Here is a 24,203-nt window from a genome sequence, read left to right as displayed (position 1 = left end):
GGTATTGTCTGTGTGAAATGTTCTGTTTCGATCATTCAGTCTCATGTATTTGCCTGAAGAGAAGATTACCATATAATTTGCATAACTAATAATAGATACTTACACTCACAATTCGATGCATGTATCATGAGAATAAGAAAAAAAAGCGATGAATCGATTCATTGAAACACGCCGATTCAATATAATGGCCGGTCCTGTTTGCTCAGAAACAAATCTATCTTGGAAAGCAGACATTTTTCAGTAGTTCTAGCAAACAGCATTCCTAAACAGCGATGTCTTTCTGGATCACTTAACTGGAATGATAATTCTGGTCTTTTCGAAAGCAGTTATTTTCTATCACATCATTTGGATGTGTTTTTTTTTAAACACTGCTTTCTAAACTCTCATTCTCCTGCCTCAGCATCTTTTCTTTCTCACAAGTCTGTCCTATAATACACATGGCCTTATTTTTTTCCCTGAAATGATTTTCACCCTTACTATTATCACCCTCACAGTGTTCCACGCTTGATAGGGCATGAATAACGCTCAAGTATGCACGTCCTCCACACACACACACATATGGGTAGGCATACCACACGCGTCTTAGTAACGATCACGTAAACAGCTGGGCAATGTGCACAGATATATATCCGCATAAAAGTGCGTATGCAGGAATTATACAGGTATGTGCGCACACTATGCGGTTTCGCGTGAATGTATGTGGGTGTTCATGCAGGCATGTCCTTCTGTGCTGCAAATACCGTGTGGCTGATTCCGGATTGACCCGGCTCAACCGGGATACGGCTTGCAGAAGCCCAGACCTACTACTACTACCACTGTACTCGTCACCCCAACCCTGCCACTGCACTTTACCATACCCCCTGGGGGCACATCATCTCGGTGCCTTGCTCCGGCGGCTTCTGTAGAGGCGGTGTGCGTCCTGCAGTCGTGTCGGCTATTCTGGATGCCGGAGGGAGCTACTGAAATGAAGTAGCCCGAGGCCAGGGGTCGGCAACGTGCAGCTCTGCAGCCACATGCGGCTCTTTAAGGACTGCATCGCCACGTGACTCACGGCCGTTGAAATATTGAGTTTATTCCCCGAATTCGATTTTTTTAAATTTTGTTCTGCTTGTTACGTCGGTTTCTGACCTCTGCCCTAGCTCAACTATACTCCTCTATTGTATCATAGAACAGTCCTAAAAGGAGCACATCATTGTGCACTATGGCCCTTCATAGCATCTTTTTTTGTCATATGAAGAAGTGGCATTGCCCAATACCTTATCTAGTATAGATGTTTTTTTTTCTGTTAAGGCCGCTCTGTAAGACGCTATCGGGTCGACGCAGCTGCATCTGTCGCCGACCTCCCGAGTCCCGCAAATTTGGCTCGCGTCAGTGACGCGGCTGAATTGGCACGGACCCCGAGTTCAGTTGCACCGCCGATAACACTCGATAGCTCTGTGACAGACTCGCGGCTCACACACTCGGTGGCGATGGTATTGAAGTGAATCTGACTTCTCTTCGCATGGTGCAAGAAGACTCAACAACGCTACTCGTCGAGCCATTAATCCCAGCAGCCCCTGCTGCTTCTCTAACCCGAACCGTAAGCCGCGCGACTCCTTTCACACTTCGGTCTGCACGTGGCAAGGATGTTTTCACTCATTATGAAGGTTTTTGTTTTCGCTGCCGAATAAATGATCCAACGATGCAGCAGAAATAATGATGCAATGAAGTTCTAAAAAAAAAAACATCCACATCTTCTGGAAATTAATTATTGGGGATCTGTAGACAACAGAAATTATTGTGGGCCCGGGACCCCCCAAGGACATAACAGGATTCTCTGACAAAATAGCGTGACAGATAAGAAGAGTTCTACTTGGATTAAAGTGAGGCAATTAGATAACCTAGTTGGCAACTTGCTTGCCACTGAGCCTTGTTTGTTGGCATTCAGGTGACAAATCAGTTGCCAGCATTATATTGTTCATTTGCTAACCAAGAAGGTGTCCTGCATTCTCTGTAAAAATAGCATTTTATGTTCGACACCAAGTGCGTTATTAGAAAATAGCAAATCATTGTGTGCGGTGTTTTCTTCGCGCCAAATCTCACATTTTAAATGCGTGATCATTCGGTCAGCTATTAACTTACAATGTGCGTATCGCTCCAAATTCTGGTAAAGCATAATTTAGTTCATTCAGATCGAACACTTATTAAAAACACAAACTTTTCTACTCAATGTTAGTGGCAGTTGTATTTTATATACCAGAAAACTGCTTAAGGTTTTGAAATATATTTACAGTGTGTTTCCATTATTGGTTACAGTGAATAATTCTGTTCCGTTGAAGGATTTCTCACTGAACAACAGAACGGTCGTCCATCCAGTCGACCATGGTTCGTTAAAACAAGTGTACTACTTCTTCTTGGTTCTTTCGGTAAAGTCACGTAGAAGGGAAGTAGTAAAATAATAAAAATAAACATAAAATAATTCTCACGACGTTTCGGCCACAACGCAAGCAGCCGTCCTCAGGTGAAACCAGGTCTGTCGAGGCGACAGCGTCTGAATGTGTACTACTGTGTGGCAAACCAAGTGGTCTTGCGATGGGGGAGACCCACCCATGCTATGGGAGTCGTGGAATTTCAACCACTGGCTCAGAGCACACAGGAGAGATGTGTGCCACACCCTCGCACATGTATTCCACTGATCTTTGAATGACAACAGACATAGTCCCGTACCAGACATTTCAAGACTTCTTCCAACAATCCAACCATGGACCTCTTTTACAATTTAGCTTGTTTTAATTAGATGTTCATGCCAATATTTGTAATCCTGGAGCCAACTAATTTAAGTGAAGACTACTTTTTGGATGGTTATATACATGTGTGACCAGGCTGAGGCACATTGTTATTAACTTTGTTTTACATATTGGACATCCAGTACTCCACTGTCCAGCCGGCTTTTGCCATTCGAAACACTGAATCTGTGTTCACAAACAACTCAGCGAACAAGTAGCGTACTTGAAGTCTGGTTCAGTTAAAGAACTTGTTCCTCTTCTTCTTCTGGAGGTTGTTTTTCTTCACAACAATTATTGTCAATGTAGCAATTGCAGACTCGGCAGAGATAAAAGTTGCAGATAGCACGGAGAGCACATGACCCGTAGGCACGCGTGTGCAGAAATCCTACGGCGTGGAAGTTGCACAGTGTGTGCTTAGACTGCGTCATAGGGCACTCGGGTGTAGATGAGGGAGCATTTCAGTCCGCACGCACGAGGAACGGCGCGTCCTGTCACCACACCGCCTGGCACAGCCGTTCAAGCCTAATCGGGACCGATCTCAAGAGTCACGTCATCATCATCATCACCAGCCATGTTCATTCCACTGCTAGATTAAGGCCGCTCCAAGCTCTCGTCATTCTTTATGGCCCCATCATGGAACTATCTAGCCAGAACCAGCCAATTCCGCTGATATCATCGCTCAATCTCCAGAATGGACGTCCAAATTGGGCGTGCTCTCTCCTTACGATCCCGCTCAGTAGTTTTTCTCACCCATCAGCCATCATCTGTTTGAGCCACAAGACCTGTCAACGTCCACCCCTCTATTTAAGGAGTGAAACAGGAGGATTTCTCCACAAATTTGGCTGTCGCCTGATGAAGCTAATTGTAATTACTGGCAAAACCGTCGTACTCAGATTGCAAATGTTGTGGATTTGCTCTCCAACACACCGGTGTGCTGTACTAGTAACGAATTGGCATGTTCTGTTTACGTGACAAACCTTACTAATTGGCTGTGTCGGGTGGTGGCGGGTTTAACGACACATTGATATATATTTACGCGATCTAACCCCCCAAAAACCTGTATTAGGGATGATATTGGTCGCGAAAGCACACGTGTTAAACAGACCTGTCCAAGCTCACTTACTTTTTGTAACATTAAAAAATTATGTCTGTGTTTCTCTTTCTTTCAGTGTTAATCTAAGCTGCATCTATCCGTGTGCAACTTTTGAGCTTTTTTTGCATACTCTTCATCAGTGTCCATATTTTTTATCCATATGTCATGGCAGGTAATACACAATAATCTCACATTCTGTGGAATATACCACGATCGCTTTGTCAGTAAAGAAGTGGTGATAATAATTATGTTGATGACAAAACTGTGATCATGGTGCTTATGATCGAGATATGAAGACCATTTTTGTGTTGTCATAAAAGAGAGACAGAGACACCTTCCAATGACTTGTCAAATACAACTCTGCTTCTCTACCTTCTCATGGCCATTGACGCGCCATTCTATGAAATCGAATAGGCAAAACCTTACAAATTCCACGGTGGAATTTTTTGTCTTTATACTAAACATATAAGCAGACGACACGTCTCCATCATACATTAATAAAAAACTGTAAACTATTTTTTAAAAACTGTAAACTATTTTTTTGCTTTCCAGGTCAGGCCCATTGAGCTTTGTAGCTTTCAGAATCGACTTGGTCACAAATGATTTCCCAGTGAAATGACATGTGTGGAAATGTATTTCAGCCAAACACTCTAAATACATGTTTCTAAATGTGGAGGGAAACCCGGGGGACCCGGATAAAAATCCACGCAACCACAGGGATAACACGAAAACTCAAAATATACAGGGGTCACGGTTCGGGATCGACCCCACTACCTCTTGTATTACAGGCGAGGTAGTTAACATCTCTCTACCTCGGCAGTGGTACAAAAGTGCAATTACCCCCCAAAAACTCAACAAATTCGTACACAATAATGTGGGGGTTAAAATATATTATTTATAATAGCCAACGTTTTAGGCAACGACCCTTCGTAGCACATTGATGTGCATATTTATTTATGTGCTATAAATGAGGGCCATCGCCTGAAACATCGCCGTTTTATTGACGAACGTGTTGAGTTTGCTGTGTTAATTCGGATTAAACATTGAATCAGCGATGCAGGCACCGGATATTTCCTAACCGGCTAAAATCGGTTTGTTTTTCTGATATCATCACACCTGACGTCATGGCAGGAGGAGAAGGAGGAGGAGCTCACAGGCGTCCACATTCCGCTCGGGGGCTGCATTCCCCGCGCCGCCGCTAATTCGTGCACTTGAAGCACTTGCGCGGGCAGTCCCGCATACGCGTCTCAAACTATTCGATGGCTCAGCAACATTCCAGGCGCGTCCGAGTGCGGACCTGTTGGGTGGCGACTTGGCCAGGAGATGGCACTAAAGCACAAAACACGATTTGGTGATGCCGACGCCGCGTTGACGGTGGTGCAAAAGCACAAAACAGGACCCTGCGGGGTGGGCTGGTAGGAACGAATAACCAAAGAATATAAACATAATGTATTATTACACTTGTTTAGCCAGGAAAGCCCCACTGAGTGAAAAGGTTTTTGTAGGGTCCTGCCAAGTGTTAGCAGTAGGGGGCGATGTTGCTACACCTAATCGGACCATACGAAGGGAGAGATTGATGCCTAGTTCTAGGCTTTAGGCCTAGCTGTAGGCTTTAGGGCGCTGTGAGTTAATTTTTTATTGAAATGTTTTAATTATTAATGTAAAAGCTTTAAATGTCAATGTTTCTATTGAAAAACATGAGGGAATGTAACATTGTTAAACATTAACTCCCTTTCACACACGCGGGGGTAGGATACGAAGGGAGAGTTTCAGGCCTAGTTCTAGGCTTTAGGCCTAGCTGTAGGCTTTAGGGCGCTGTGAGTAAAATTTGAATTTCAAAGTTTTAATGAAAAGCTATCTCAGGGAATTATAAGGGAATGTTACACTTGTTTAGCCAGGAAAGCTTCATTAATTTAAATGTTTTAATTAAAAGCTATCTCAGGGAATTATAAGGGAATGTTACACTTGTTTAGCCAGGAAAGCCTCACTGATTCTAAAGGTTTTTGTAGGGTCCTGCCAAGTGTTTGCAGTAGGGAGCGATGTTGCTACATGGACAGACGGACGGACGAAATAATCTATTGGTGGCTGGTCCACTTCGTTCCTACAAGTAACAGGACCCAGCGGGGTGGGCTGGTAGGAATAATACTTAGTACCGGTACAGGGATATCGGGAGGAGCGATGCGCGCCAGAGGCTCCGAGTCCCCGCCCTCTACCCCGCCCCTTAGCAACACGCCCTGCTTAAGTGGTGAGGGCGGCATGTGGTGATCGTGGGTGGCCGAGGAGTCGTGTGGACGCCGCTGTGTCGACTCCCCCGTCTTCAACTACTTGGGGGCGAAGTGGTCGTTTGCAGACTTCTCGGCGACCGACTTCAGCGAGGAGGCGCTTTTATCTCAGCGACGCCATCAAATCGACGACGCCGTGACGACAAAACGCAGCGATTTTCGCGGGAGCCGACGACTTGGTGACGCGCAGTTGACAGCCCCCCCCCAACACCCCCCAACACCACCCTCAACACCACCCCTCCCACCAGCCCTCACCACCCCCACCACCCCCCACCACCACCCAACCCCACCACCACCACCCCACCACCCCCCACCACCACATTCTGCACTAGGCCTCACGAAGCCTGCCGCACTAGGCCTCGCGAAGCCTGCCGCACTAGGCCTCGCGAAGCCTCCTGCAGTAGGCCTCGCGAAGCCTTCTGCACTAGGCCTCGCGAAGCCTTCTCTGCAGTAGGCCTCGCGAAGCCTTCTCTGCAGTAGGCCTCGCGAAGCCTTCTCTGCAGTAGGCCTCGCGATGCCTTCTCTGCAGTAGGCCTCGCGAAGCCAGCCGCACTAGGCCTCGCGAAGCCTGCTGCACTAGGCCTCGCGAAGCCTTCTGCACTAGGCCTCGTGAAGCCTTCTCTGCAGTAGGCCTCGCGAAGCCTTCTCTGCAGTAGGCCTCGGGAAGCCTTCTCTGCAGTAGGCCTCGCGATGCCTTTTCTGCAGTAGGCCTCGCAAAGCCTTCTCTGCAGTAGGCCTCGCGATGGCTTTTCTGCAGTAGGCCTCGTGAAGCCTTCTCTACAGTAGGCCTCGCGAAGCCTTCTCTGCAGTAGGCCTCGCGAAGCCTTCCCTGCAGTAGGCCTCGCGAAGCCTTCTCTGCAGTAGGCCTCGCGATGCCTTTTCTGCAGTAGGCCTCGGACAGACGGCCTCGCGAAGCCAGCCGCACTAGGCCTCGCGAAGCCTTCTCTGCAGTAGGCTTCGCGAAGCCTTCTCTGCACTAGGCCTCGCGAAGCCTTCTCTGCAGTAGGCCTGGCGAAGCCTTCTCTGCAGTAGGCCTTGCAAATAAGGTGATTAAATGTATCTCGTGTCTGTGTTAATATAAATGTATCTTGTCTCTGTGTTAAAAAAAACGTGCTGCGTTTCAGTAAAGTAAATTTGAAGCAAAGTTTAAAGTTTCGCCATGAGGCGCCGGAAGCGACGGCCATCTTGTTTAGTTCACAGATCGCAGGGGGAGCAGGCGGCCATCTTGTCGGACAGACGGACAATCGGACGGACGGACGGACACATTCATCTATTGGTGGTCTGGTCCACTTCGTTCCTACCAGTATAACGCAACACTCAACACGTTCGTCAATAACACTGTGGCTTTAAAATGAAAAATATATAATAAGTGACGTTTCGGGCAATCGCCCTTCTAAAGAGCAGATGCATGTTAATACGGTAATGTGGGCTGTCAGGTAAACATATGCTTGTATATTTAATAGCGGACCCTGAGTCTACCGCTATAGTGATACAGTATCATCCTTGTGTGTTATCTATAAACAATTATAATTACATTCGTCCACAATAGTCTCGCGGACTCTCAGGGCACTTTTGGGGCGTTTCGCCTCTTCTATAATTGAGCACCTGAACGTGCGGGTGGAAACTTTGCTCGAATGCCTGGACAATCCCCATCACACTAAGGGGCATGATTATCAAAAGCCCTCACAGAGCCATTCAAGGTGATGCGATAAGGCGCAAAGAGCAGCGTTTAATACAAGCAATGCTTCAGCCGAAGTCGTCCATACCCAAAACGGTAGGAACTTTCCATTATGATCTCCAGATCTCCACTAAAAAACACGTTTCACATTACAACATTGGCTCTAATCATCTCCAAGGCACGCAGCTTCTCACAGCCAAGGGTTGTTGTTTCTTCACCTACGGGTAATTAACACGCGCGTGTTTTGCATTGTGTCACTCAGAGAGTACACCTGGACTGCACGTGAATGGAGAGGGGGGCTTTCTTCTCGGTTGCCATTGAAAGGAGAGGCGAGTGGAGGTGAGTCTGTGGGGTGGGCGTGGAGCGCGACCTGCGGACTTGAGCACGAGGCGTCTTGTGCGGAGTTCACAATGGAAGAAAGGATTTCTTCTCAGATGTCCTGCATAACTCGGCCACCAGCCGAGAACATATTTGGTGGTGCTGGTATTTGTGCCTGGGAAATGCCAGTCACAATCAGCCGTGCAGACCTGGCGGGGGCAGGAGGCCTACATTTGAAACCAGGAGAGAGTCCATTTCCATTAACAGGTTCTTAAGAAACTTCCAGCAATGTCGAGAACATTTCGCGTTTACAACTACCTATCAATATTTCGATTTAAAGCTTTCGTGACTGCAGGGATTCATCTACTTGGTTCTTTCGGTAAAGTCACGTCGAATGGAAATAATAAAATAATACAAATAAAACATAATGAAGTAATTCTCACGACGTTTCGGCCACAACGCAAGCAGCCGTCCTCAGGTGAAAAACAGGTCTGTCAGAAAGACAGCAAAGGCAATATGCATCTAATTAAATATTCAGCGATTCGTAAATTAATACAGATTCGTATACGTATACGTAAAATACCGATATATATTTTCATATATCTGTCATTCCATGTACAAAAACAACTGAAAGCGTTTTTCAACGATAACTTTATTATTTATCCAGAAAAGCCACACTGAAGCGTAGGATTATGTTTGAGGAGTGTCCTGCATTGGGATATTTTCAGATGTTTTCAGTCAATGTATTAGTTGTTTGTACACGCGGGAGGAAACAGGAGCACCTGGAGAAACCCCGCACGTGTGAGGGGGCAAAACCAATCACTTTTACACATCCCAACGGCACATTTTCAGGACAGAGAGAGAGAATAAAAATACCGACTGACTTATATTTGTAAAGATGGCTTTGCATTGTGGTACCCTTAAAACACTGGACAATTTGAACTAAAACTAAATTATTTTGTTTACCTGGTAAAGTCTTATGAGCTATATAAGTGTTTTACAGAGGCGACCTGGCCACAAATTATAGCTCAACAAAGTCGCTTATCACATGTGATCGCATGTTTCTAAATGTGAAGGGGAAAACTAGAGGATTCGAAGAAGAATCTATGCAACCACGGAGAGAACATGCAAATTCCAAATATACAGCAGGCGTCAAGGGTCGGGCTCGAACTCACGATCCTCCTGCACACATGATTGATACATCTTAATGTTTATTAGTTTTGTATGTTGACTCAATTATTGAATATTTATTCTTAACTGCGCAGTACATTTGTGAATTAGTTTTGAGCGTCGTGTTTATTTAATGCAGTTCTCAGTTTACTCTGCTTCTTTGTCACGATCATCATCATTGTCAACCACAATCTGTCCACCATCCCTACTGATCTTCTAACGAAACAGCCCATCATCGCACTCCACTACATGAACTTACCTGGTTGCTCCATCTCTGCAGGAGTCGTCCTCCCGTTCGTGTTAGCTCCTTTCGCTGCTCTACCATAACCCAGTCTCATCCATCTGCCATCAGCTCGAATAGCAACGTGTCCTGCCCAAGCCCACCCACCTATATGTCCTGTCAATCAACAACATTTTTACAATTTACATGTTTCCCTTATCCATTCATTCCTCCGTTTCTCGGTTGAAATCTAAGCAGCGGCCACTCTATGCTCCTTTGTTTGCTTTGCAGTTTTTGTTCTTTGTTCTTTGCCAGAGTTCCATCCATGCCATGTCAGGTGACACACACTGATTTAATTCTTTATACTTCAGACACGATGGTATGTTGCTGAATAATCATATGTTAAGATTACATATTGTCATTCATGCAAATTGCATCTGAACAATTTCTGAGGAACCAAGGACAGGTGAGAAAGGCGCAGCAGGCAGGTGGTGAGCCGGCATTGTCAACAATTTCCCAAGCTCTGCAGTCCCCTATATATGTTAATATGATTTAAGCCATATTAATGAGTTTTATACATATAGCATTCAACCAGAAAATCCACATGTGCGAGGGTGCAATACCCTATCCCATACAGAAGGAACAGATGGTATTAGTCTGCATTTTTCTGTACCGCTTTCTCCTGGAAAACGAGGGTATGGCATCTCGACGCTTTCAGGAAAGGAGTTTAACAACATTTGTGTGCTCCACCAACCCCTGCTGCCTCCACAGCACTGGATTACAGGCGGGTGCCACTGCCACCCAACTATTCTTCTTAAATCCAGCTTTCCATAAACACTCCGTCCTGCTTTTGTTCACCTCTTTATTTGATCAAAATGAGAAACATGGGATTCTATCTGGATATAAATAGAGGTTATGAATCTATCTTACGTACGTTTCTATCCATCTAGAGATATTGGGTAACAAAAAAACAAACCCATGAAAAGTCTAAACTATATTCATAAATTAAATACACTTTTATGTGAAGTGTGGTAAAACAACTTCCTCGACACAGTGTAGTGAGACCCACACCCAGCAGTGTAACGATGAAAGGGCTGTACACATATACACGTGCACATATACACGTGCACATATACACGTACACGTGCACATATACACGTGCACATATACACGTGCACATATACACGTACACGTGCACATATACACGTGCACATATACACGTGCACATATACACGTGCACATATACACGTGCACATATACACGTGCACATATACACGTGCACGTGCACATATACACGTGCACATATACACGTGCACATATACACGTGCACATATACACGCGCACATATACACGCGCACATATACACGTGCACATATACACGTGCACATATACACGTGCACATATACACGTGCACATATACACGTGCACATATACACATATACATTGACCTTTTTACGTTTTATTTTAAATAAGGGCCACACGATTTATTGGTTATTTTCACAACTGACTCCAATGAGTTATGATGTGTTAATGAGTAGGGTGTGTTTTTATTTGACGCTTCTGCACAACATTGCAGACTCGAGACGCATGTGGCTTGGTTGCCAATGTTCGGTTTCTATTCAACACCTTTATTTTGGTCAGCGTCATTGAATTCGACACCGTGGCCCCAAGTGTTTTCAATAAATGTCGACCAACGCACAGGCACACGGGGATACAATTGCACGTTCCTCCACAGCTTTGGCGCTTTGACGGCACTTTAATAAACTCTCAAGAGGCGAGTCCACACTTTCCAGCCCCATGGAAAACTCTTTTAAAAAGTTAAGAATGTGCTATGAAGAAGAGCCATTCCCTGAAATGTCGCCGATTATATATATTTTCTTGTAATATATATAATCACAGTGTTATTGACGAATGTGTTGATTGTTTTTTTTTAATCCCTAAAGTGGTACCCGTGCACAAACCCTAATGCCAATGAAACCATGCAAGCATGTGTAGAAGAGTTTGAGATGTTTCTCTTGCCACGGTTGACATTCTACACATATTGCCCTTCGTTTTGTTCGGAGGGCAATAGAATCCTGAATTTGTCTAAGCTTTTATTTTTTATAGTTGAAACAATGGTGCAAGTTTCTTAGATGCCCGCTCAGCGTCGTAAATGGGTTGCACCAAAGTTAATGAATTATCAGGTTGTACGTGGTGAGGCAAAGTGTAGGTACGCGCACCTCTATTAACACACACACATGACACCACGGTGGCGAAATGATAACTACCTCGTCTGGTATACGAGAGGGCGCGGGTTCAACCTCGACTTAGTCTCCTGTATATTTTGAGTTTTCATTTCTCTCTCCCCCCCCCCCCCTGGTCGTGTGGATTTTTCTTTGGGTTCTTCGGGTTTTCCTTCTACAACTAGAAACTTTTGTTTTGAGTATTTGGTTGCTTATAAATGTCCACATAATAAGGACAACAAACGAAACACAAAAAACAGTTCGAAAAAAGTGAGTTTTCAATCTAGATTATTTAAAAGTGCATACCTCCAGAGCGTTCCAGACGGCTGCAGAAGGGTATCTGGGAGTGCGTGATGTCTTTGTTCCATGGTTAACCAAAAGCCGAAGTGAGGATGACCGGAGTTTGCGTGATTGTTTACGCTCCTTGACGAAATCAGCAAGGTGTTGTGGTTCATTTGTGGCAAGCAATGTAGACGTCCCGTAGAGTAGTGAGTCGCAATAATCAAGCCTTGTCGATATTATGCTTCACACCACCGTGTTGGCTATGTCACGACTCAATTGTGGTCGAATATGGCATAGAGTCTGAATATGAAAATTTCCGGGGTTGACTATTTTTTGCACGTGGTGATCAAACGACATATTCTGATCGAGTACGGTGCCGAGGCTCTTTGGATGGATAGAAACATTAATCCTGGAGTCTGCGATGGCCACGCCTGATCCTCCCACAATTGTTTTCGCCTGAGCCCGAGTGCTAGCCACCAGAACCTCCTATTTTACTGGATTAAACAGCATCTTGTTTCATGCAAACCACACGTGCACTGCTCGCGTGCAGTCTTCGAGATTACCTAGGCTCTCCATATCTAACTTTGACTTCACTGCAGTGTACAATTGTGTATCACCAGATGATGTTGAAAATAGAACGGGCCTGAGGATGGACCTCTGTGGCACGCCAACTAGGTACAGCATCGGCGATGACTGTTCATTACCAACCTTGAAAGAACCTGTGATCGACCAGTGCCGTACCCAATCCATCGAACCTTGACCGTTGCCGCCCAATGATTATCTCATTGTCAATAGTGACGAAGGCGGCTGAGAGATTGAGGCCAAGCAACGCTTGCGGTGCACCGGTCATCCATGATCTTGTAGAGGTCATCAGTGATCTTTAGTAGAGCCGTCTCAGTGTTGTGGGCAGTCCCTGAGATACAAACGTCCAATTTACGCGCATCCGCACTTACGAACGAACCACTATAATGTTTTTATTTCTAACCATCCGACTTGCGAACGTTCAGTCGTACTTACGAACCAAACCACAAAACTATTTTGTTCGGGGGGGGGGGGGGGCGATCTTCCATGAGTCCGAGCATCCCTTTGGGTGTGTGTGTCTGTAGGAAAGTGAGTATGTGTGTTTGAAAGTGCGTGTGTGCGCGCGTGCCTACGTGTGTGTGTGTGTGAAGTGCAAGTAGATTTCTGCTCACGACCAACACCAGTGACGATTATCTGAATGTGTTCTGGGCCTCCCCTAACTCGACTCAGTCTCAAATGAGTACTTGGTGTGGTGTGTAAATGTCGCCACTAGGGAGACAAAGGCGACCAGGCGTGGTTCTGGCCACTCACCCCCCCCCCCCTTATGTGCCGTGCCGGCCTTCATAGGTGCTCGCTAACATCACTTGCCCCAACAGTCTGTTAAAGCTATAAGGGGGATCATTGCCGTTATTGTGTGTGCAATTGTGGGAACTCATTTCGCTCCTTCTGAGAAGCAAGCCAGCATCAGGACTCAAGGTAAGTGAAAATGAAATTGATTTTTTCGTGACTTTATTTTATGTTTAGTTACTATACAATTTTTATTCCAGAATTGCATGCAAATGTACAATATGTCTTCTTACATATACGTTTAACAATACTTCCGTGTACTGTATTGTTGAACCATGAAACATTTTATAACACCGACCATATGTACGATTAAATATTGAGTTCCGAGATACAAACAAATCTACTTACGAATGGGTCTCAGGAACGTAACCCATTCATAAGTCGAGGACTGCCGGTATTGTATACAAACGTATTACATAAACAAGGTACTACAACGTATGAGTTTGTATGCATTGAATCTTGTGTTGAACAGGGCCCCGTGGTTTAGACGGAGTGAACTTGTAAATAACATCTGCCAACCCAGCAGCGTTTGTTTAACAGGCATTACTCTACTGAAGAGACCCAGAAGGTCAAAACTGATCCGGTTTGCTTAAAACCGGAAAAATTTGGTCTTGAAAAATCAAAGAGGCTAATAGACTAAAATATATCAACTTTCCACACCTGCGATTAGCAAGCTTGGCTACGTACAGTGCGAAAGAAGCTCAACATACATATATATGCAATTAAACTTAAATCAGCTTAGTTGATTCTCTTTAACTGGAATCCCATTGATATTGACATCTTCACAAATTGCCATAATTTGGGTATAAATGCGGTGCCAATTCTCAGGATTAGAAAATTCACTATTTTTGTATGTCAAAGCACAAGTTGGGGATACTTCTATTAATTAGGTAGTTACATTTTAATGTTTAAAAATAATACATGGTATTCTAAATTTCTCTTGGTGTGACACATGTCGCCCTTTGCAAAATAAGGCAACAAATAAATACTAAATAAAGGCTACAAACAAATGTGTGGGGGAAATGCAACACCAGATGTGTATAGCAGGTATTTAAACCGGACACAAGTTTGGGGTGCATTTCACTTCATGGAGCGTCTTATAATCAGGAGCACGTGGTAATAATAGAAAACCAGAGCACGCCCAGTAAGGCGTGCATCATTATAAACCCACGTGAGGATAAACGGCGTTTCATAAAAAAAAAAAGCTCCAAGCGACATGAACGCGACACCAGAGGTGCTGCCTGCGTGTTGCATGCTGCTGCTGGTTGATCATCGGATGAGTTCAGAATCGGAATTTGGACCCAGCTCCTGACAAAAAAAAACACCGGATCTGTTCGGAGGATCGCACACAAACATAAACTGAATCGCATACGATGGGGATAAAGATGGGATTTACGCTGAATTCGTTCGGTCGTATTGTGTCCGAATTTTCAATAATTAATTGAAATAAATGAATGGACAGGAAATCAATTAAATGCTAATAATTACTAGGCATGATTGCAAAGTATTTTGGTAAAATAGACATTATTACCCTAAACAAGTAGGCGTAAAATAGACGTGATCAAATTCAGAGTGAATTGCTGCTTAAATTGAAATGGTATCTTAAGCCCACGTATTGTGCATGTTAAATTGTATTTACGATTGAAATAATTGCATCTCAGTTAATGGATTAATGAAAACTGAAGTAGACACAAGCCCAGGAAAAAGCATAACAAATGAGAGGCTAAAAATCAAGCAAGAATGAATCCATGTTAAGGCTGTCGAGGTTCACTGGATGTGGAAGTCTGGAGAAAATTTTATGATTGGCTTGATGAAGTCATTAAGGGCTCTTTGTACAATAAAATGAACACTGCGATTATGTGAATTCACAGATGAGACTCGTCCTGGTCTCTTGAGTCCTCACCTGGTTAGACCAAGTAAACTTAACAATAGAGGATGTTTTCCGAATTTGGATAAACAAAACAAAAATCTCTACAAAGAGGTGGAGGGGAGGGGGGTGAAGGAGGTGGGGGTGGGAGGAAATGGTGGAGGGATGGGGGGGCGGGGCTGCGGGGGCATGGGGGCCCCGCGGGGGCCCCGCCCCCCCGTGCCTCCTGTATAATAGGCGGCGACTCGGCGTGGATCCGCACGGTGCTTGTGAGTTCCACTTCGAGATGATGAGTGCCCGTGGATGAGAGGACGCCCCCCCCACAAGGCTCACCGCTTCGTGCTGCTCACACCCCCGTCTCGCTGAGTGACAACACCACGTCCATTAGCCGAGTCGATTTAATGAGCTAGACGCACGTTCTTAGCCAATTATCTTCTTCGGGCGATCGATCAGACGACCATCGGAATGGACAACAGAGGGGTACGTGTGTGCACTTTCGTTCGATTGTGTCTATGTGTGGACGTGTGTGAGCAAACCGTGGATTGTATTATGGGTTTCTTTTTTTAGTTAACAAAAAGCTCAAGACATTTTTTCGATAACACTTTCCTTAGAAGGAAAAGCAATAGGTGACAATTTGGGAAATGACCCTTCATGTCACTGCGAGAGTGGATAATACGAGTTAGAGACTGCACTTACAGTTTTTGACTTGATCGTTTTTACATTATCATTGATAATTATCGTTACTTTGTAATTTCTATTTTGGAAGCGGTGTTATAGTGGCCATCGTAAGTGAGCTATTATGAATCCAGCGACCAGAGTTCAATTCCCCGCCGTGGCTAATTTCAGTGGCGATTGATGTCTGGAATGATCCTGGGAGCCCCTTGACCAAACCGCAGTGACCAGCGTGGTGAGGTATGGTCAAAGAACCCACGCGATCTGAAGCGATATAAAAAGGCCTTAAACGAGCAGTCTATTGACAAAGGGATGTAAATGGATTGCTGCTTTCTATCTGTACTTCACCACACTGGTCAGTGCAGCTTGGACAAGGCGGCAGGACAGCATCACTCGCCACTGATGTAACCGTGGCTGAAAATCAAACTCATGTCTCTCGATTCATGATGCAGTGCGCTAACCACTGTAATACCTCGTTGCATATCACCAGGGATCTCCGCTGGTTCTGCAAAGATTAATCCCAAAAATGCTTCGTTCGTATGTTGTTGTGTCTCTGGTCCGTGCACTTATCGCCATTAGGGGGCCCGAGCTAGTGGTGAAATTTCCTTTTTCTCGTGGCGGGAACATATTCCAAATACGAAATCTACGGAATGTATCCACCCTGAAGGAATTAAGGGCTGAACAGTATATGTCTATCTGAGAGTCAGTGGATTCTACATTTGTAATTTTCGCTCAAATCCACTGCTGTGTGGGTTGTGAGGGTTATTTCACCATGACCAGTCTGAGTTGAAGGCGAGTAAAACAGCAGACTCAAACGGATTCAAGAAAAATACATACAACCTTAAAAAGACAATCCAACCCAAGGCCAGAACCTATACTTATATTTACTCGTACATATATTATAACTTATGCATTTTGTGAATAATAAATAAGGAGTTCATGTTTAAATTTTAGTAAGTGCAGTCATACCTACTCATTGAAAACCACGTGCTCTCATTGCCAGCGAGCACGGCCGCTGCATCCTGAGAATCCCATGAATATGCGTTCCATGCCCTCTGAACCTCGGGCTTGTCCGCTCATTCATATTGACAGCAGGAGACGCGGCCACCAGTTCGACGTGGGGTGGGGGCTAGCACCTTTCTCCCCCCCACCCATACGCCCCCCGCTCCCCCCACCAGACCCGCGATCGGCGGTTCGGTCCGGTGTAAACTCACCTGCACGTTGCCTGGAGGCCCTTTAACTCGGGCCCACCCGTCCACTCTCCACGCTGCTCCCCACCCGCTGTGATTTTTTTTATGTTACGGCTCCCGTGCTCTATCAGTGATCAGACCCCAGCTTCCATAGCTTCTAGCGCTGAGCATTCGCGGTCACGCCGATTACATTTTAAACCAACGCGAAGAAGCCGACAGCTAAGCTATTAAACAATGCGAGCGGAGCGGTGGCGCAGTGGTTAGACGTGGGCAGCATGAGTGGCGAGTAATATCTGAACTTGTTTTACTGCCTCTTAAATCTGTAAAACTGAGCAGCGTGGTGAAGTATGGTCAAACAACCATCAATCTTGCAGTGGGTTGACAAAGGACTGTATTCCGTTATTTTATGCCATGGACATTGTGTATTAATAAGACAGATCGATTTAATCCAATCTCAATACTGTGCATCCATGGATGAAGGCCTCCCACGTCATCTCGGAAATGTAGGGAGAGGGGTTGACCATACTTCACCACGCTGGTCAGTGCGGGTTGGCGGATAGCGAGGAGGTAACGTAGAAAATAATCAGAAATAAATTATCGTATTTTTACAGCACTGGTAATCACGTGGGGCAAATGTTTGTTGAATAGGTCTCTTACGATAATTCATGTGGAGTTTAAATTAATGTGGCTCCATGGCTGCATATATATGGACTAAGTTGTAACACGTACAAGGAACCCTTTTGTGTGGGGTCTTTCCAAGTTATTCACGCAAATCGAGTCTTTTGTGTGAAGCCCAAAGGGTGCGGTACACATGCATGCGTGCGTGTGTTCAGAGCGATTAGCATTGCACTTGCAAGGCTAATCACAGGTGGACAAAACGTTTCACTGTGTGATGCGGTGAGAAGGCAGCGCCATCCTTTTATTCTCAGTCGGGGTGCGACCCCTGCGCGCCTCTTGGGCAATTGAGCGACGGGCTCCCATCACCCGCAGTGGCGTCTCAACCAGCGCAGGGTGATCACAGTGACACCACGTGGGGCACGCGGAGGGTCTCTCATTGAACGACTCGTTGAGCAGATTCACAAATACGAAGAAGGAGGAGGCATCATCATAGCGATGCACTCCTGTTACTCTGACTCAATCATCTGGCTCAATCAAACCGCAATGTAACATAATAGTTGTTGCTCTACATCAAAGCCATACGAATGTCTTACAATAAACCATCACTTATTTTACTTACCCTTGCTCGGACGGGAATCGGACCGTCTGCTAGTGGTGCTCGGGGATTTGTTTGTTTGTTAATTCACTGCTGCGTAAAGGCCTCTCCACGGGGGCTAGGTTGGTCACGGGGATTGTTTGACTATACTTCACCACGCTGGTCAGTGCGAGGTTGGTGGTGAAGAGGAGGGTTGGGGCGCTCAGGTCTGGTTCATATTGTGTCACGAGCCACTGATGTTAGTCGTGGTCGGGAGTTTAACTCAGGTAGTTAGGTTCTCTCAGAGCACAGTGCGCTAACCACTGCGCCACTGGCCCACGTCTTTTGAGAGTGTACATCATGAATAAACAGTTATAAATACAATTTTGATTGTAATTGTAATTTAATCTCAAGGTTTCCACCGGCTTCGTGAGCTTATCGCTAATCAGTGAGCCATACAACCGCCCTACATTCTCAATCTAGGCAGTTGCCAACAGGGCGGGGGGGGGACAATCTCAGCGTGCACGCAGCTCCAATTCGCACATCGAAGAGCGGCCTTAAACGCAATAAACACGACAGAATATTTAGTGAACGAGATCCGTCAAGGAAAACGCGGTAAGAATATAGCAAGTCCCTCGTATGGCGGTCTGAACGGGTGAGAGCCTGGATGGGTGAGAGCCTGAACCAAGTGAGAGTCTAAACGAGTGAGGACCTGGATGGGTGAGAGCCTGAACCAAGTGAGAGTCTAAACGAGTGAGGACCTGGATGGGTGAGAGCCTGAACCAAGTGAGAGTCTAAACGAGTGAGGACCTGGATGGGTGAGAGTCTGAACGGGTGAGAGCCTGGATGGGTGAGAGTCTGAACCAAGTGAGAGGCTGAACGGGTGAGAGCCTGGATGGGTGAGAGTCTGAACGGGTGAGAGTCCGAACGGGTGAGGGCCTGGATGGGTGAGAGTCTGAACGGGTAACGTCAGCGAGGAGTGATATCTGAACCGATATCATTCACGCCCCCCGTCACCTTCACCCATCTGCGATGACCAGCGTGGTGAAGTATGGACAGACACGGTGTTTGTCCGAGGGGAAGGGAGGTCTTCATCCAGCGCAAATATACAAAGGGGCAATGAATTCTAAGTTTTTTTTTTATTAGAGCGCCCTCCTGTGGCAAGAAAAACAGAATCGCGTGTTTGTGCTTATGAAGAAACGCTGTATATATGCTGGACTTTTTTCACACCATAGCCGCCCGTGCTCATCTAAATTGGGAAGGATACGCACTCAAATTGTTATTATCGATAAATACGCTTACACACTTTTTAAAACTTTTTTTTCTAACAGGAATCTAAAGCAATTAGTGCCACTGTCATGTTGCCACCCCAGCGGGAGATCAATTTCTGCTCTGCTCTTAGGTGATACCTGCAAAATGGTTCGTTCAGTTGTTGTGGCAAGGGCTACAAAGTAGTTCCGACTTTATCAACTATGTAGTTATGATGGAACAGGTCGATTACAGTTTTGTAGTTGTAGCTGAACCGTCTGCAACCTTACAATCAGTAAAAAAAACCATGGGAAAAATACACATGTAAAATACACACACACACACAAGTGACAACCCTACCCTATCTCAACACGCGTGAGTTTGTGTCAAACTGCCTATGGCATATTTGTATTCAGTTGTTTGTATTTCTTTTTGTACAAAAAAATTGTTGTTTCGAGACATTTGCTTCACGTATGAAACCATTTGGCATGAATTTCGAGATGTAATGACACAATGGCGTAGCGTGGTTAGAATGGGCCCAGGTGCAAAGGAGGGCCTGCTGTATAATTCATCCCGCACCCTTCATAGCCCAGCACCTGGGGCCCTCTGGCATTGACCCTGGTGCAATTGAAGTGCCTGCACACCCGATAGCTACGCCGCTGTAGTCATGGCATGTGAAGGGTGTTTAGAATATGATGATGCTGGTGACGATATTAAATTCTGTAGTTGTTGGAGGTGGTCAGGTGGCTTGGAGGTCAGATGACTGATGCTGGCACTGCTGAGAGCCTGGGTAGGAATGATTAAACCAAATGTTCAAGTGTACTGGGTTTTTGTCTGCACAAAAACCATCACATTTAATTGGATTCTGCTCTTATTTTGGTTACATTCCAGCTCTAAGAATTACACATTCATTTGATGTGACGAACATTTCTCATGCAGAGCAGGTGGTGACGTACTACCTACCTACCACCTTTTGTGTGGACCAAAGATAACTTTAATGGATCTTAAATGCCGTTCCGTAGGATACCAACTTCTATAGGCCGTTCTCTAATACGGAGAGTTACGCCGTTGTAAGAGACTTTAAAATTGATCATCTGTCTCAATACGTGACACCGATAGCACAATTGTGATACAATTCGGAGGAAGTGACGATACGTATGTTGTAAACCCTGTGGTTGCTATGCCTGTGCTGTCGGTGCCCTCCTCCCCCCAGGCGAATGTGTACACGGTGGAGACGCATGGCACGCAGGACTATGTGCCCACCGTGTTGGACGTGGACAGGATGGACAAGAAGGGCGACAATCCTGGTGCCACCTGCAAGAAGCGCAAGGGGCTTAGGGCCAAGTGGGTGGGGCGGCAGCAGGCAAAGGATGACAAGATGGATGGACTCAAGCAGGAGCTGGACATGGTAGAGTTACACTTACAGTGCTCATCAGCCGTGGTCTATTATCATCAGCCGTGGTCTATTATCATCAGCCGTGGTCTATCCACTCCTGGATGAAGGCCCCCACCACGTGGTCACCTTCTTCCTCTATAGTCTCGCGATGCAACAGTGCATCTCACTCTTGAGCTGTTACATCGAATGTTCGTTCAATGGGAAGGTCACGGAATAATGTGGGGCGACGCACCACCTAACAATTCACTGAAAACTTTTATAAATTTAATACTTTAGAAGAAACTTTCAAAACAAACATTTTTAGGTAAAACCAAAAATCTTGAACTGAGTGAGGGCCCCATGCTGCCTCCACCCCTCCGGGCTGAGAATGCGTTCCTGCAGCAATTTCCCGAACTTTTAATTAAATTCACAATTCCCACGACCACCGTAAACTGTGCTAATATCGTGTGCGTGTCCATCACCTCCTAAATACCGCTGCTGAGCACCTGTGTTTGTTACATGCTCTGACCACCTTAGCTCTGCTCCGTCGCCCCCCCCCCCCCCCCCCGTGATCCCGACCGAACAAACCCGTGTGTTTGGTGGTGTGAGTCTTGTCTGTCTAGCCGTGTCGCATTCCACGCATTCGCTTCGTCACTTGCCCCCCCCCCGGGAATGAGGGTGGGGAGGGAGGGACAATGTGGAGATGAGGAATGGAGGGAGGCATGCAAAGACACGGTCCGGTTTAGGTTGCCCAGTGATGAAGAGATATCATCATCAGCCCTCGCAATCGCTCGTGGTGACGTGATGCCACAATCGATCAAGCGAGCCAAATCCATTGCTCCATCAGCTATGTTCTCTCCTTTGGCTGTCACTGCCTCGTGAGTCCCCACCATTGGCCATCGTTCCTTCTCACGACGTGCAGTGGGATACAGAGATCTTTAAAAGTTGCCCAGGAAGTGACACATGGGGCAGAGACAAGTGGCGAGGACACGTAGAGAAGAACACGTGTCCTGGAGACACGAGAGCAGCGACAAGGAGACGAGGGGAATGGGGACACGATAATAAGGCTGATGGGGGTTGAGTAGGGGTGCAAGGGACACGGGGCCGGAGTGTAGATCCCAGAGACGCGGGGACACGTCTGGAGTGTCTATATGTAAGACGGAGTAGAGTGGTGGAGTAATGGTAAGCAAATTGTCTCGTGATTTCGGAAATCGGAGTTTAATTCCCGATCCTGGACACTCCAGTCGCCAACCTGCGCCAACCAGAGGGGTGGAGTTTAGTAAAAACAACTCCAGTGACCGACACTGCGCGAGGAAGCCTTCATCCAACAGTGGCCTTGACACACCGCAGCGCAACCTATGATGATGAATTATTGATGATGATGATGCACCTGACAAGAAGCGATGGAACCATGGTTAATGAAAAAGAGCTTTATAGCTCAGTGGGCCTTACCTGGTAAAATAAAATGAAAATTTAGTTTTTATAGTTTTAAGTTGTTATTACGACCTGAGGTGGCATAACTTGCAGTGGTGTCAATTACTTTGTGGCCAATAACAGTGAATGCCATAATTAACTATTATTAGACATGTACATGAATCGGTACTTGACAGAGCCCACGGACATGATGATGATGAGGGCAGGGAGGAAGGGACCGGGCACGACGGGGGGGGGGGGGTGCGATGCGGTCAGCCCTGCTCCAACAAATATCCATTTGCCCCCCCCCCCCCCCCAAAGTTCACTATCACCCTTAGCGGTGTATCACTGCTATCAATACATTACTCTACTGCCCCCCCTCCCATCCAAGAACAGCTGTAGCCGGGCTTGATGACGTAGGAGCAGGGAGATAGCGTGGGGGGGGGGGCTCAAGGTGGGGTGGGTGGGGGCTGTAAGGGGGCGAGGTCCTGCAGCCCCCCCTGCCGGACGCTGCGTGTGGATGCGGGTGCGAGGCGGCCGGGACCGGTGCGGCGCCGGTCTCAGCAAGAGGAAGCCGGTTCTGTGAGGGGTGGGGGTATGGGGGTGTGACTGAGGGGTGGGGGGTGGGGGTATGGGGGTGTGGGTGGGGGTATGGGGGTGTGACTGAGGGGTGGGGGGTGGGGGTATGGGGGTGTGACTGAGGGGTGGGGGGTGGGGGTATGGGGGTGTGACTGGGGGGAGGGGGGGGGCAAGCCAGGGGCTATTTTTTTGTTCTTTGTTTGCGATGATTCCGTAAACATGCGGCGTGGGAGCCGCGCATGGTAAACCGCTACGCTGCGCCACCAACCACGGCTACCCGAGTTCGATTCCCGCTCACACCCGGCCAACACCGCTGACGATTGTCTCAACCGGTCATGGGCTTTCCCCTAGGTCGACTCAGCCTCAAACATACCTGTCAACCCCTTATCAGACCAATTCAGACCTTGTTGGTCACCCCGTGTCCTTATAAATCTCAGCGTTCATTTTACAAAGTGCCATCACAAGGGAGAAACACAAACAAATAAGACACATTTTTGTGCCCGTATTGAAACGGCTTTACGCCGTGTGGACCTGAAAACTCAATTTCCCTGTACAAGAATACGGAGTAAACCGTATGGGTTGACAGGTATGCTCAAATGAGTACCTGGTGTGGTGTGTAAGCATCATGACACCAAAATGACTGTCGAAAAAAAATGTTGAGCAGTGTTTCAGCAGAAATTTATTATTTTTTAGAAAAATATACCTGTAGTTATAACAACAACAACATTTTTCGTAAACCCAGCTTACATGTACTGTATCAATATACCTACAAGGCTAAAACTCTATGCTAATTTACTTTTTGAATCTTCTAATGCGCTCCGGTCAGATCTGTCATTGTTACCCAACTACAGTGACGATTTGAGTCACGTGGTTTCGTCTGCACGCGCTACTAGCACGCGCTGCTGTGTTCCTTGCTGGTTTTGTCAAATTTTCTGGTGTTTTAGCTACAATGTTGTCCTAATGAGTATTTGTGAACCTATATCAATAACTTTTTTGAGAATGAAGTAGTAATTAAAGGAAAAGGAAAATAATGAATGTTTCCGCTCAGTTACAAATAATGTTGTAATTAAATGTAGAAAGATTTTACAAAATAATTTTGTTGTTAGTATTCATATAATCTAAGAAATATTACATTTAAGCAATTTACAACTATATCACAGATTATTCGATGATTAAAATTGATAATAAACTTACAATTCTTGATGATATAACTCTTTGATAACTGAATAGAGAAATTGACAATTTAAAACATGAAGTGGGGGGAAATGC

The 24,203-nt window shown here is 45.9% G+C and overlaps 1 protein-coding gene across 1 annotated transcript in view; it reads left to right on the top strand.

The window, feature by feature from the left end:
• The first annotated feature begins 15,484 nt into the window (after nucleotides 1–15,484).
• LOC144718962 (potassium-transporting ATPase alpha chain 2-like) overlaps nucleotides 15,485–24,203 on the top strand; it is a 28,418-nt gene continuing 19,699 nt past the window's right edge. The window contains exons 1-2 of the mRNA XM_078594605.1: nucleotides 15,485–15,745; nucleotides 20,781–20,975. Coding sequence (XP_078450731.1) covers nucleotides 15,731–15,745; nucleotides 20,781–20,975 — 210 coding nt within the window. The 5' untranslated portion in view covers nucleotides 15,485–15,730. The remainder of the gene's footprint in view (nucleotides 15,746–20,780; nucleotides 20,976–24,203) is intronic.

The sequence above is a fragment of the Lampetra planeri genome, chromosome 5 (assembly GCF_965212315.1).
Source record: "Lampetra planeri chromosome 5, kcLamPlan1.2.h2, whole genome shotgun sequence".
In the NCBI taxonomy this organism is placed as follows: domain Eukaryota; kingdom Metazoa; phylum Chordata; class Hyperoartia; order Petromyzontiformes; family Petromyzontidae; genus Lampetra; species Lampetra planeri.
This window is presented reverse-complemented; position numbering and strand designations above follow the sequence as displayed.